Source organism: Lepus europaeus, chromosome 16, assembly GCF_033115175.1.
Source record: "Lepus europaeus isolate LE1 chromosome 16, mLepTim1.pri, whole genome shotgun sequence".
NCBI classification, from domain to species: Eukaryota; Metazoa; Chordata; class Mammalia; order Lagomorpha; family Leporidae; genus Lepus; species Lepus europaeus.
Genome location: NC_084842.1, coordinates 1,504,556 through 1,519,468, shown reverse-complemented (window position 1 = coordinate 1,519,468; position 14,913 = coordinate 1,504,556). Strand labels below are relative to the sequence as shown.

Genomic DNA, 14,913 nt, shown 5'->3' with positions numbered 1-14,913 from the left:
ATTTATTTATTCATTCATTTATTTATTTATTTATTTTTTAAAGGAGAACGTGCTCTCAGGATCTATTTGCTGGAAACTGTATGGTTTTTTTTTAATTAATTAATTAGAAACTCGGAGTTACAGAGAGAGAGAGAGAGAGAAAGAGAGAGAGAGAGAGAGGTCTTCCATCCACTGGTTCACTCCCCAGTTGTCTGCAACAGCTGGAGCTGCGTCGATCGGAAGACAGGGGCCAGGAGCTTCTTCTGGATCTTCCATGTGGGTGCGGGGGCCCAAGGACTTGAGTCATCTTCTACTGCTTCCCCAGGCCATAGCAGAGAGCTGGACTGGAAGTGGAGTAGCTGGGACTTGAACCAGCAGGCATATGGGATGCGGGCACTGCAGGTGGTGGCTTTACCCGCTATACCACAGCACCGGCCCCTCAATATTTATTAAATGAATGTTATCTAAGGGCCAGCATTGTTGTCAGTAGGTTAAGTTTTCACATGCAACACAGGCATTCCATATCAGAAAGCCAGTTCAACTGCTTCCAACCCAGTGCTCTGCTTCCAATCCACCTCCCAAATGTGACTGGAAAGGTAGTGGATGACGGTACTTGGGTACTTGGGCCCCTGTCACTGATACAGGAGACCTGAATGAGACCAGCCCTGGCCATTGCGGCCACTTTAGGAGTAAATCAGCAGATGGAAGTTCTCTCCACCTCCCTATACCCTTCTCTGTCACTCTTCCTGCCAAATAAACACATTGTTAAAAACCAGATCACTGTTACCTACATTAATGGCTTCAGTGATGAACCAGGTGGCTTCAACTACCATCTATGTGCCTGTACCATGGCACACCTGCTACCTAACGCCCTCCTGACTTCCACTCTAATCACAGCAGCTGACCCAGGCCCTCCTCTGCAGGTTGCACAAAAGGTTCCGACTTAAGCACCATCTCTTCCTCCATCTTCCCAGACTCCTACAGTTGAGGGCATCAACTACTCAAAATCAAACACCGGGCACCTACTCAGTTCTGCCCTCTCCTTCAGCCCCAACTCCCAACACAAAACCGCATCGTTCTGTTCTATACTACATCTTTTTATTTATTTGAGAGGTAGAGTTACAAACAGAAAGAGGGAGAGACAGAGAGGTCTTCCATCCACTGGTTCACTCCCCAAATGGCCACAACGGCCGGAGCTGGGCTATCTAAAGCCAGGAACCAGGAGCTTCTTCTAGGCAGGTGCAAGGGCCCAAGCACTTGGGCCACCCTCCACTGCCCTCCCCACGCCACAGCAGGGAGCTGTGAGATCAGAAGAGGAACAGCCGGGACAGGAACCAGCGCCCATATGAGATGGCCGGTGCCATAGGCAGAGGCTTAGCCTACTATGCCACAGCGCCGGCCCCTCAACTGTTCTTAAAAGATCCCCGAGATTATCCATTTTTGCCTACTGTCTCTCCCCTCCTCCTCGATGCTGGTCCTAGTCACTTCTCAATCTATCACTATTACTACTGTGATAACCTGACTGGCAGATGTCCCTGTTTGTGTTTTCAACACAGCGTCACCACAGCTGAGTTTCTGAACCACAAACATGATCACAAAACTCTCTTAAAACACCGCAGTGCTTCCCCAAGAGCTCTAAGCTCTACTTAACTATTTTAAGGAGCTACTTTACCTACAAGATGAAGAACCAAGTTCTTAATATGGAAGTCTCTTGGTGACCTGGCAGCTTTCCAAACTCATCTCCTCCTTGACCTCCAGCCAGCCAAACTACCTGTAGCACCAAGAGTTCATAAGATCTCTCATATCCAAGCTACACTGTTTGCAGTGTTTCCTCCTCTTATGCAATAGTAAACCTTGCTCAACTGTCACCTCCTCCACAGAGACTTCCCTAATATCCCCCGTCAGATGCCTTCCTGCTCTCGCTCAAAGCATCTTCATGCATCTCCGCAGTGACGTTCTAACACACATTAGCAATTAAGAGTTAAGGCTCTAGATGTGGATTGCCTGGGTTCAAATATTGACTCCAATACTCAACATCCATCAGCTCCAGGTAAGAAGATAATCCTAAGGCTTTAATTTCTTCATTTGTGAAATGAGAGCAAGCAATTAGTAGTAAGATTGCATTAAATGCAAAAAAAGGGGGGCATAAATGCTAAAAATAACAGAAAGCAGAAAGTGGAGAGTACCTAACACTAACCACATGGCTCTAATTATTTCTCTCTAAATATTTCCGAGATCAGACAAGATCAGGCGCATCCAGGGTGGTATGGCCATAGACTCTTTCTAAATGTTTCAACTGGAGGGCAAAGACACATTTTCTATTGATCTGTGTATTTCTACAACCTACAACTAAGAGAGCAAGCAGCAGCTCACACTGAGCTAGTGTTTGCTACACAAATGATACAGTGCTTGAAAAGCTTTGAAAAATCCAGCTTTAACCCTTTCAACAAATCTTTTTTTTTAAAGATTTATTTGAAAGGCAGAGTGAGAGAGACAGAGATAAAGAGAAAGAGAGAGATGTGGAAGGATGGATGGGATGTTCTGTCTGCTGGTTCATTCCAAAATGGCCACGACAGTTGGGGTTGGCCAGTCTGAAGCCAGAAACTACTCAGGTCTCCACGTCGGTGACAGGAACCCCAGTCCTTGGGCTATCACTGTTGCCGCCCAGGTGCACGAGCAGGAAGCTGGACAGAAAGCACAGGTGTCAGAGACTTGAACTAGGCACTCTGATATGAAACATGGGCGTCTCAGTGCTCGTTTCCTTTTCAACAAATCTAATAACTTGTTTAATCAAGGTCACTCAGCAGAGAGAGGGTTTGAACAAACCCAAACTGAGCTGGCTGCTTGCTCGTTTCTAGTACCTAGGCTCTTAACTTGAATTTTACAAGTACTAGAAAACTGTGCTAAAATGTCACACGAATGAAGTTCAAAATACAGCTAGGCAACCTTGAACATGTGACTTACAACCAACGGATGAGTGCCTTAATACACTAAACAGCCTCCTTTCCTCTATCCCTAATTTCACCAGTATCAAGAGATATCACTTCGGGGCCAGCACTATGGAGCAGCAGGTAAAGCCACCTCCTGCAGCGCCAGCATCCCATATGGGTACTGTTTCAAGTCCCAGCTGCTCTGCTTCTGATCCACCTCCCTGCTAATGCACCTAGGAAAGCAGTGGAAGATGGCCTAAGTCCTTGGGCTCCTGCACCCACGTGGGAGACCCAGAAGAAGCTCCTGGCTTCGGCCTGGCTCAGCCCCAGCTGTTGCGGCCACTTAGGGAATGAATCAGCAGATGGAAGAATCTCCTTCTTTCTCCACATCCCCAACCCCACCTCTAAACTCTACCCTTCAAATAATAAGTGTGTGTGTGCATATATATATATACACACATATATATATATATAAAATTTTTTTTGCAGCTTAATTCACAATAGCTAAGATGTGGAATTAACCCAAATGTCCATCAACATAACACTGGATAAAGAAATTATGGGATATGTACACCATTGAATACTACACAGTGGTTAAAAAAATGAAATCCTGGGGCCGGAGCTGTGGTGTAGCGGGTAAAGCTGATGTTTGTAGTGCCAGCATCCCATATGGGCGCCGGTTCGAGTCCTGGCTGCTCCACTTCCAATCCAGCTCTCTGCTATGGCCTGGGAAAGCAGTAGAAGATGGCCCAAGTCCTTGAGCCCCTGCACCCGCGTGGGAGACCCAGAAGAAACTCGTGGCTCCTGGCTTCAGATCAGCGCAGCTCGGGCTGTTGTGGCCAACTGGGGTGTGAACCAGCAGATGGAAGGCCTCTCTCTCTCTATCTCTGCCTCTCCTTCTCTGTGTAACTTTGACTTTCAAATAAATGAATCTTAAAAAAAAAAAAAAAAAAAAAATGAAGCCCTGTCGTTTGCAACAAAATAGATGAAACTGGAAAACATCATATTTAGTGAAATAAGCCAGCCCTAAAAGGACAAATACCTTATGTTCTCCCTGATCCATGGTAACTAATAATAATAGAGCACCTAAAAGGCAATTTATAGAAGTGAAACTGACAATTTGAGAAGCAATGACTTTGAACAGACATTGTCTTGACTATTGAGGTTTTTTTTTTTTTCATACTGTTTGTTGAACTCTTTATAGTATAGAGTTAATCTTAGCTGTATAAAGTTAATTGAAAATAGATCTTAGTAAAAAATAAGAGTGGGGGCTGGCGCCGCGGCTCACTAGGCTAATCCTCCGCCTTGCGGCACCGGCACACCGGGTTCTAGTCCCGGTCGGGGCACCGATCCTGTCCCGGTTGCCCCTCTTCCAGGCCAGCTCTCTGCTGTGGCCAGGGAGTGCAGTGGAGGATGGCCCAAGTGCTTGGGCCCTGCATCCCATGGGAGACCAGGAGAAACACCTGGCTCCTGCCATCGGATCAGCGCGGTGCGCCGGCCGCAGCGTACCTACTGCGGCGGCCATTGGAGGGTGAACCAACGGCAAAGGAAGACCTTTCTCTCTGTCTCTCTCTCACTGTCCACTCTGCCTGTCAAAAAAAATAAAATAAAAAAATAAAAAAATAAGAGTGGGAATAGGAAGGAAGAGGGAAGAAGGGTGGGAAGAATCACTATGTTCCTAAAGTTGTATTTATGAAATGCATGAAGTCTGTATCCCTTAAATAAAGGATTCTGGGAAAAAAATATTTTTTAAAAAGCCAAGGGACAGGCCGGCACTGTGGCTTAACAGGCTAATCCTCCGCCTTGCAGCAGCGGCACACCGGGTTCTAGTCCTGGTTGGGGCGCTGGATTCTATCCTGGTTGCCCCTCTTCCAGGCCAGTTCTCTGCTATGGCCCGGGAAGGCAGTGGAGGAAGGCCCAAGTCCTTGGGCCCTGCACCCACAAGGGAGACCAGGAGAAGCACCTGGCTCCTGGCTTCAGATCAGCACGATGCGCCAGCCGCAGCGGCCATTGGAGAGTGAACCAACGGCAAAAAGGAAGACCTTTCTCTCTGTCTCTCTCTCTCACTATCCACTCTGCCTGTTTAAAAAAAAAAAAAAAAAAGCGCCAAGGGACCATCTTAAAATTATGCCACGCCAAAACTAGCTTTCAAAAATGGTGGTTAACAGAGGGAGGGAAGGGGGGAGGAGACAGAAGTGGTTATCGAGTACAAAAATACAGAGACATGGGGCCAACATTGGTGTAGCAAGTAGCCGCTGCAATGCTGGCAATCCAATATGGGCTGTCATATTCCAGCTGCTCCACTTCCAACACAGCTCCCTGCTAATGGCCTCGGATAGCAGTGGGCAATGGCCCAAGTGCGTGAGCCCCTGTCGCCCACATGGGAGACCCAGAAGAAGCTCCTGGCTCCTGGCTTCAGCTAGCCCAGCCCTGGCCATTGTGGCCATCTGGGCAGTGAACCAGCAGACTGAGGACATCTCTCTCGCTCTCTCCCTCTCTCTCTGTAACTCTTTCAAATAAATAATCTTTAAAAAATAAAGATATGTAAATTTCTCATGTTCTACAGAACAGTTAGGGTGACTACAGTTAACAATAATTTATTATAAATGTCAAAATAGCCAGAAGAAAGGATTTCAATGTTCCTAACAAAGATAAATGCATAATTTGAAGTGATGCATATGCTAATTAGCCTGACTTAATCATTACACAGTATTCATGTATCAAAATACCAGAGTGTATACCATAAATGAGTACAATTATTGTAAATCAATTAAAAGAAAAAGTGGAAATTCTTTACATATGGAAACATCATTTTATCAACAAGCTCCTACATATAACTTAAATAAAATTCTAAAACAAAACCTATACTCCTCTTTTTTAATGCTTCCGTTTCTCCTTTGTGAGACAGTTCTCCTTTACACAAGCATATGTCATAGAGCTAATGACAGAACACTGTCCCAAGTTTATTATGTCTCTACTTCCCGTAACTAAAAGAAACAAAACTAAACCAACTAATGAATCACCATTTTCGAAACAAAATCTTACTAAGATTTCAATAATTCTTGGTCTGGATAATGTTCCACACAAAAGTATAACTGATCAAGATAACCATATGAGCAAGTATCAGTTTACTTTTTTGAACAGGTTTCCTAGTAGACTGTGAGCTCTAACAGAACAGAAACTGTCTCTTACTTTGCTGTATCTGTGCTAGTTTCTAGGACTTAGTAGGCACCCAGTAAAGGATGGGTTGTTGTTGGATGAGTTCCTTTCTCACCCGTTTCCAGCTGGTGCCGCTCTAAGATTGCCTTAGACCCTGATAGTGAAACGTTAAGCTGAAGCAGATTCTAGCAAGCCGTATCTATGCTCTCAAAGCTGACCCCGAATTATCTTCATGAATCTTTTCTATATTATATAGAGTACACTCCACACACAGAATCTATATTCTGATCTCATCAGTGGACTCGAGTTAGCTTCCAGACCACTTTCTCAATTACATGACATTAGAGAACCCAGAAGTCACCTCTGAGAACCTCTTGCTCCCTCAAACCACACCTCAAATCTATCATCCAGTTCTGCTGACTCCACCTCCAGAACACATTCTCAATCCACCTCCTTTTCTCCCGTTCTCACCGTGATCTCTTGCCCAAGCTACCTTCTGTCCTCCAGATCACCGGAAACACCCATAAAGTGGCTTCCCTGCTCAGTTCCAAACCCATTTTCAACACAAATCTGATCTTGCTAATTCCTTCTGAGAAAATACTCAATGGTTTCACATTACTATTAAACCCCAAATCCTGAGGCTGGCACTGTGGTGAAGTGGCTAAAGCCGCAGCCTGCAGTGCCAGCACCCCATATGAGCACTGGCTCAAGTCCTGGCTGCTCCACTTCCTATCTAGCTCTCTGCTATGGCCTGGGAAAGCAGCAAAAGATGGCCCAAGTGCTGGGACCCCTGCCCCCCATGTAGGAGCCCTTCTGTTTATATAGGACTCTCTTGCCTGTCATCTTGAGAAACTACTCCATACATTTTAATAAGATTCCTCGCCAGCACTGCAGCTCACTAGGCTAATCCTCCTCCTGCGGCGCCAGCATCCTGGGTTCTAGTCCCAGTTGGGGCACCGGATTCTGTCCCGGCTGCTCCTCTTCCAGTCCAGCTCTCTGCTGTGGCCTGGGAGTGCAATGGAGAATGGCCCAAGTGCTTGGGCCTTGCACCCACATGGGAGACCAGGAGGAAGCACCTGGCTCCTGGCTCCAGACTGGCACGGTGCACCGGCCGTAGCAGCCATTTGGGGGTGAACCAACAGAAGGAAGACCTTTCTCTCTAACTCTGCCTATCAAATTTAAAAAAAAAAAAAAAAAAAAAAAAAAAGCTCCTCAGCAAGTCCTCCTCTGACGGCCCCAGGCACAGGCAAGTGCCTGCTTCCCTAACACTGTGAATTCTGTAATTGAATTTTGCACATTAATGAAATTAGGATTTACAAGTCTGCTCCCAGACTCTACCTGAGGGAAAGGATTCTGTCATTCACCTTAGCACCGCCAGCATCAGGCACATAAGCAGGCTCTTTGTACATCTGTATCTTGCTTTGTATCACAGTGGATTAAGACAGAAGCTTTTAACAAATAGTTCTTGAATTAATGAGTATGGGCATTTATCGCTTACAAGAAGCTTATTTTTTGTTTGCTTTTTGGTTAAATCCCAAACTCTTCTTCATACAGACAGACAACAAATAAACGAAGCTCATTTAACACTGTGCGTCAAAGCAATGTGTTTATCTGAAAAACCAAAGAAGTGACAGGTTTGAAAGGAAAAGCATAACCAACAGTTAGATACACACAAAAACCACGGCTCTTCTAGGAACTTACAGGTAAAGTGCCACTGCTGCTTTACCCACAGCGTAACTAATCCCGCCTCTCTTCCGCGAGCAAGCTGCCTGCCTGTCCACCTGCGCATCCGACTTTACCTGCAGTGCTTGCTCCTGGATGTCACGGAACAGCTCCATGTCCTTCTCCGTCATGACTTCCTGGCTCCCGAAGAGTCGCTCCTCACTTTCCGGCTTGCCGTCCCAGCCGTCCTGATTGTCTGCACACACAGAGAGGGCTCGTACGTGATTTGTACTATCAGAAGTCGCCATTCTAAACTAAGATCTTAACGTTATTTATACATCAAAGGAGAGGACAGCATTTAAAAAAACTCGTAGAAACACATTAATAGTAATGAATATTTACATACATCTACCCTAGAGTGAAAACACTTAAAGCTTCCTATAAACATTACATAACCAAATCTAAACTTGGTTAAAACAGATTATGTTTTAATAGGCAGAACAGGAAAAAGTCTAAGAAGCACAAACTCTATTTCATATATCCGAAGACAGTACTGCTAATGGCCTCGTCTCCTGGGTGTGAGTATGGCTGCAAAGGCCAATCGGTGCCAGCTCTTTTCAAGTCAACCACGTTTATACACTATCTGTGCTCAGCTGGGACCAGAAGCAAAAGGACCAGGATTCCTGATGACAATAGTCCCAAACCGAAAAAAGAGCAAGTACAGTCCAAAGGTAACTTGACTATGTAACTCTCACGCCCCCTAGTGCAGGACATGGGTGGACGCAGGCACTGGCAGTACAGTATAAAATATTGTACAAACTGGCTGCTGAACTCCAAAACTCATAAGAATAAGAGCTTAATACTGGTTCTCACACATGTTATACATTTGCTCTAACAAGTTCTCATCCTAAAATTTTCTAGATTCTTCTCAATCTCCAGGACAAATGGATAATTCAAAAATGTCTTAAATTAGGGAATGTCTTCAGACTCTTTCCTCCTAAGATCAGCCAAAACTGCCTGCATCTTAGACATGCTCAGACTGCAGCTTATCTATAGCTTCAACGGCTGACGAAGACATGCGAAGTCTTAAGTCCTTGGAATTAGCTGATTGCCACTCGGGTGAAAACCCAATCAACCAAGCATTAAAAAGGAGAACACGACACGCTGAGGATTTTCTCTGCTGCTCTGGGCTGATGAACCACGTCTTAAGGAGCAGGAAGGAGATGCAGTGAACACGGCCACTTACCAGTCGGGGTCCGCAGGCTGAGGGCCTCCCCTCCAGCAGAGAAGTCACACTGTGCCTGTGGCCCCTGTGACCCCGAGACGTCATGCCTGCACTTTCCTCAGAGGCCTCTCCGCTTCCTGGTGGGTTCTCTGAACTTACGGCTCAGCTACGGGACTCTTAATCTTAATCATCTGGACAGTTAATCAAATTCTCTGACTTGAATTATCTGCTACACTGTTAAGCCCTCTCCACAGATGCTTTCTACTTTTAAAACCAGGGAACTGAGCCAGAAACATAGCAAATACTCTGGAGCAGGTCATTTTCTCTCTCTCTCTCTCTCTGGAGCAGGTCATTCTCTCTCTCTCTCTCTCTCTCTCTCTCTCTCTCTCTCTCTCAACACACCCATGAAAACAAAATTTGAAGCAGAAAACTCCACAGCCTTATCCTAGCTACATATGCATATAATCTGGATCTCATGCTTACATCAACAGCAGCTGACCCACCCCCACTTTCTCCAATTTCCTTCCAGGAATAAAGCGAGCACCCAAAACCTCATGACACGATTTACTCAGCAATCTAGGAAGTGCAAAGCTGACCCTGATTCAAGGCTACTCCCAGATTTCTGCGGGCAGGTTGTCTGGGCTCTACCAGAGCTTCCCTAAGAGCTCCTACTGGTCCACCGCGCAACTTCATCTTCGGCCTCAAAATGACTGCCGCAGTGATCGAACCTAGTCATCTAAATATGTATTTCTACTACGTTCTCATATTACATAGCCAGTGCTACAATAAAGTAAAAACCTCTTCCAGATTATGAGTGCTACTCCTACTAATCCATTTTTGCAGGCTGCAGGCTGCATGGTCTCACCTGTGGGCCAGTCGGAAGTGCTCGACTTCCTGTTGCCCTTTTTCCTGATTCTGTATTGCTCGGAGTAGTCAACCACCTCCCCCCGGGGTTTCCGGCCATCGGGGGAAGGGGTGAAGAACTTGGTAAGGCCATCGATGAGCCCTTTGGTTTTCTTGTTGAACTTCAAGGGGGCACTGCTCTCTCTGCAGAAGTCCAAGCCATCTATTCGCTCTAAATGGCCTTCCTCTGAGGATGACGCGGACTGGCTGGAGAGAGTGAGCTTACGTTTCCGTCCCCTCCCAGGGCCAGTGCGGACTTTGCTGAAGGGACCTTTTGACCTACAGAATCACAGAGGGGACAAAATGCAACTATTAAAAAGAAAGGCTTACAACGTTTCTATTTAGTCTGCAGCACACAATTTAAAAACTCCATACACACCCACAGTCAAGAATGTCCTGTACATTATAAATCAGCTCTGAGTGAGAATACCACTGGGAGGAAGACCTGTCTTCAGGCAGCCTTGCCATTCACAGCAAGCAAACCCTACGTTAGGAATCAAAAGCCATTTCTGACTCAGCTGTGCATCCTAGACAAACCACGCAGCCTCCAAGCACCTGTGTCTCCACCGGTATGCGGAGTCGGAGCAGAGCTAGGACCCTCCAGGTATGGAGCTTGCGACTACCGCAATCTCCACACCAACTCGAGAGGTACTGCTCACCTCCTAGAGCGAGGGGTCCCAAGAGCATTTGACGGAAAAAATAAAACTGGACTTCAGGTTAAAGACACGGACTACAATACTGGTCTGTGTAATTCAGATTATCAGTATTCATTCATTTCAGTTACACTACTTTCAAAACGAGCTTCAGTACAGAAAACACAAGTAATATTTTTGAAGATATTTTACAAAGCAGCAAAGGTGAATTACAGTAGATACAGTGAAAACAAATACAGAAGAACTAGCTACTGAATCGTGCCCCACCTCCTCCAGTCATAGCCCAGCTTCCTAGTCCACAATTTCTGATGTCTGCTAATAGATGAAAACACTCAAATTATTTTACATCGGGAGAACACAAAAATGGGATCTGGCTGTCAGGGAAGAACCCTGCCAGTGATCTGTATAACTAACATGAACAACTCCTGGGTCAGGAGAGGATCTTGGGAAATACCACCAAAACTTACATTTTTCTCTCCTGTGTTTTGTATAAGAGAAGCAATGGTAAGGCAGGGTTAAAGGTTAAGACTCTGGTGCCAGAGTGTGTGGGTGTTAATCCAGTTCCACACCTACTATGTAACCTGGTACCAGCTAATCCCTCTACGCCTTAGCTTCCTCTTCTGAAGAACACAAGCAGCAACAGTACCCACACTCCACTGGGTTGCTGGGAGAATTAACGACTGAATGATGTAAGTGAAGCGCCTGGCACTTCACTGAAGGCTCCTAAGTGTTATGTGAACACGCCAGCTGCGACAATGGAAAACTTTTTCATAAAGAAAACAAGTGAATCCTACACTGTAGAGAAAACCCTATCCTCTTCTCCCCTCACCTTGCCACAAGTACAACTTACACCGTGTTTTGTTTCTTTAACCTGTTTTTTGGACGTCCTATGGGATTAGCATAGCGCCGTTTTATCTGTGCTGCCTTCTTTTGTAGAAGTTTTCGTCCTTTTTTCCTAGGTCGGCATATCTGACATATCCACATGCCTAAAAATAAAGGAAATTCCAGGTGAAGCTGCAGCAGCTACAAATGCACTGAATGAGTTCACGGAGTCTAGGTGAGGCTCTCAGCCGCCCACGAGAGTGAACATGAAAACGCACACATGCAACCCTACAAGTCAGCGGGAGGGGCCCTCACGTGCCCTCTAGCTCACACAGGGACGAAGGCCACTGGTTCTTGGTTAGAACTCTGCTTACAGAGGGCTTGGTGGTGCAGTGGGTAAGTTGCTGCGTGGGACACTGAGCCCCGTATCAGAGTGCCAGTTTGTGTCCCAGATCCTCTGCTGCCCATCCAGCTCCTGCTAATTCGCCTAGGAAACAGTAGATGACTGACACAGGAGACCCAGAGGGAGCTCCTGGCTCCTGGCTTTGGTCTGATCCACCTGGGGCTGTTGCAGGCATTCGGAAAATGAACCAGCAGATGAATGATCAGGCTCACACTCATGTGTGCACTCTCTTTTACTTTTCCAAATCAATGCCTCCATCAATCTTTTAAAAAGCGACAGGTATGCAGCCTAGTGATGAAGATGCTGGTTGGGACACCCATGTCCCTTATCAAAAGAGCCTGTGTTTGCCTCCTGGCTGCAGCTCCTCATTCCAGCTCCTTATTCCAGCCCCTTGCCAGTGCAGACCCTGGGAGGAAGTAATGATGACTACCACCCACCTGGGAGACCTGGACTGAGTTCCTGGCTCTTGGCTTTGGCCCCTTGGCCAGTGTGAGCATTTGCAGAATGAGCTAGTGAACTGGAGTGTGCTCTCTCTACTTCTCAAATCAATAATTAAGAAACAAAGCAAAAAAAAAAAAAAAAAAACCTGTTTTACATCTAGGACTCAGACATTAGAGTCTAATATCGGGAGGAAGGAAGGAGGAATAGAAGAGAGGGAGGGAGGGAGGAAGAAACCAGGTATCCATAGAGAAATGGCTGATTCCAGGTAGGACAGGAAAGATACAAGATAAACTGAAACATTTTGTAGTGCCAAAACACAAGCATTCAAAAATAATGAAAGCATGTCAAAAAGACACAGGCACCAACATGAAGAATTCCCAATAGCAAAGCCAAATATGGATGACAATGTAAGAAAAAAAAAATCTGAGTAATGGAAGTTAACCCCTGGAAAAATACCCATGAATCCATAATGTACAAATAATGGAAAACAAAACAAAACAAACAAACAAAAAAAAAAACACACACACAGGAGAAAGGATAAGCTCTTTCCTATAGCAGAGTTCCAATTAACAAATGTAGAAATAGGGAAAGACAAAATCACCATTACACAAGCATCCCAGTAATAACTGGTACAGCCAAGAATCATGGACAGGGGGCCAGCGCCTGTGTCACAGCAGGTTAAAGGCCAAGCCTGAAGCACCTGCATCCCATATGGGCACTTGTTCGAGTCCCGGCTGCTCCACTTCTGATCCATTTCCTGCCCAACTGCCTGGAAAGGCAGCAGAGGATGACCCAAATCCTTGGGCCCCTGCACCCATGTGGAAGACCTGGAAGAAGCTCCTGGCTTCTGGCTCCAGCCTGGCCCAGCCCCAGCCGTTGCAGCCATTTGGGTAGTGAACCGGCAGATGGAAGATATCTCTCTCTCTGTAACTCTGACTTATTAGATGGAAGATATCTCTCTCTCTGTAACTCTGACTTATAAGTAAATAAAATAAATCTTAAAAATCAGAATCATGCACAGATACTAATGTTGATGGGCAAAGGGGAAAAGAGAGGTTTCCTCACTGTAATAAAGGATCAGTGCTAACGTGACCAGGGACACGACGCATCCCTATTACACCCCCTGCTGTGACGCACATCACTTCCACAGCACTGTCAAAACTCAGAGCACCTCAACTGAGGGGCTTCTGTGGTGTAGCTGACCAGTGCTTTTCAGGAGTGACAAGGCCAGCAGTGACACAGTTGAGGGAAGCAACGAGGGTGAGGCAGCACACTCAAGGTGATGCAGGATCCCACACCAGGACCAGACACCAGGCCTACAGATTAGCTACATCATACCAACAGCAGCGTCCTCGTTCCGATAATTTACTGTGGTTTTGTAAGATGATAACACTAGGAGAAGCCGGGAAAAAATATAAGGAGAGCTTTTCTGTATGTGTACTATTTTTGCCACTCTTCTCTAAATATGAAGTAATTTAAAAATAAAATGTTTCCTGCTTTAAGCCGCTATAAAACTTCTTTTGTGGGAGTTAAATAACAGGAAAAGAAGTCCAAAGAAAATCTTTTTTATTTTGAAGGAGTTTCAGAAGGCTCCTTGCCCAACCTTCAAATAAATGAAAAGGTTAGTATTTATTCTTTTACAAGGTGCAAATTCAAGATTTTTCAAAAGGTAGCAATGAATAGAATAGCCTAAGAGTAATTCAAGTAACAGCCTCAAGCAGATCTCTCAGCTATAACCTAAGGCCGAGTCCTTTTCCATTAGCAGGAAAACTCTCTCCAAATAGGCATCTACTAATAAAGCGCAAAAGCAGAGTTGAAATGGAATTTGTGATAGGAAAAAACAGGAGTGACTAACTGAATGTTTCTTTTAGAGAACCCATAAACATATGGTAAGATGGCTCTCCATGGCAATTATGCACTCAAACCAAAGACCTCCCCTAGCACCGGAGTCAAAAGAATAGAGTAACAGTAGGCAGTACCTTTAGCATTTAGACACCTAGAGATATCACAACACGAGCTAACATAATTTCATTCCCTCCTTTAAAGAAGGCAGTATTTTGAGATATCACATAAGGCATATTCATATTCCCAATCTGATTTCAGAAAAGATGTCTCACCTTTGGGCATTCGTGTCAGTGGTGGATCACAGCACTCCATGTGAAAGCCTCGGTCACACGAGTCACAAAAGAGCATGTTATCCTTAAAAACAATAAATAAATAAAGGAGAAGGAAAGGAAAGAATGGTTCCACGTAGCCTTATGAAACAGAAATGTCGGGATCAGGACTTCCTAAAACCTAGGGAACTTCAAAGACATCAAAGAGATGAGGTACCAAAATACCGTTTCCTGTATTTGCATGCAGCAGTCTCAGTTAGCAAACACGATCTTTTGCTAAAGTAGTCTCATTACTTTCAGGTATATCCAACAACCAGAAGTGAGCTAGCCACGATCTGCTCTAATCCATTTTTAAAAGGCTGCCCTGTAATGAACAGACTAACGGACCATTCCTGAGCGCAAGCCTCCAGACAGCTCCAAGACATTTCAGGAGTAGTCCCTGAAAGTAGCTTAGTTTCTGCACAAGAATCTAAGTCAGACACTTCACAAATGACCCAGAAGAATCCAAGTCTAAATGAGCAAGTATTCTAACGTAATGACATATAAATTAAGGAGGCTACCATTCTATATTCTACTGAACCAGTGACTGAAAAATAAACAGTCATGCTTAGGAGACACTAGC

General features: G+C 45.2%; 1 protein-coding gene across 3 annotated transcripts in view; it reads right to left on the bottom strand.

Annotated features, from left to right (window-relative positions):
* Window positions 1-14,913, bottom strand: part of KAT6A (lysine acetyltransferase 6A) — a 120,001-nt gene that overhangs the window by 34,516 nt on the left and 70,572 nt on the right. For all 3 annotated transcript variants that reach the window (XM_062213661.1, XM_062213662.1, XM_062213660.1), the window contains 4 exons: window positions 14,295-14,376; window positions 11,362-11,497; window positions 9,821-10,137; window positions 7,868-7,986 (listed from right to left, as the gene is read on the bottom strand). In XM_062213661.1, coding sequence (XP_062069645.1) covers window positions 7,868-7,986; window positions 9,821-10,137; window positions 11,362-11,497; window positions 14,295-14,376 — 654 coding nt within the window. The remainder of the gene's footprint in view (window positions 1-7,867; window positions 7,987-9,820; window positions 10,138-11,361; window positions 11,498-14,294; window positions 14,377-14,913) is intronic.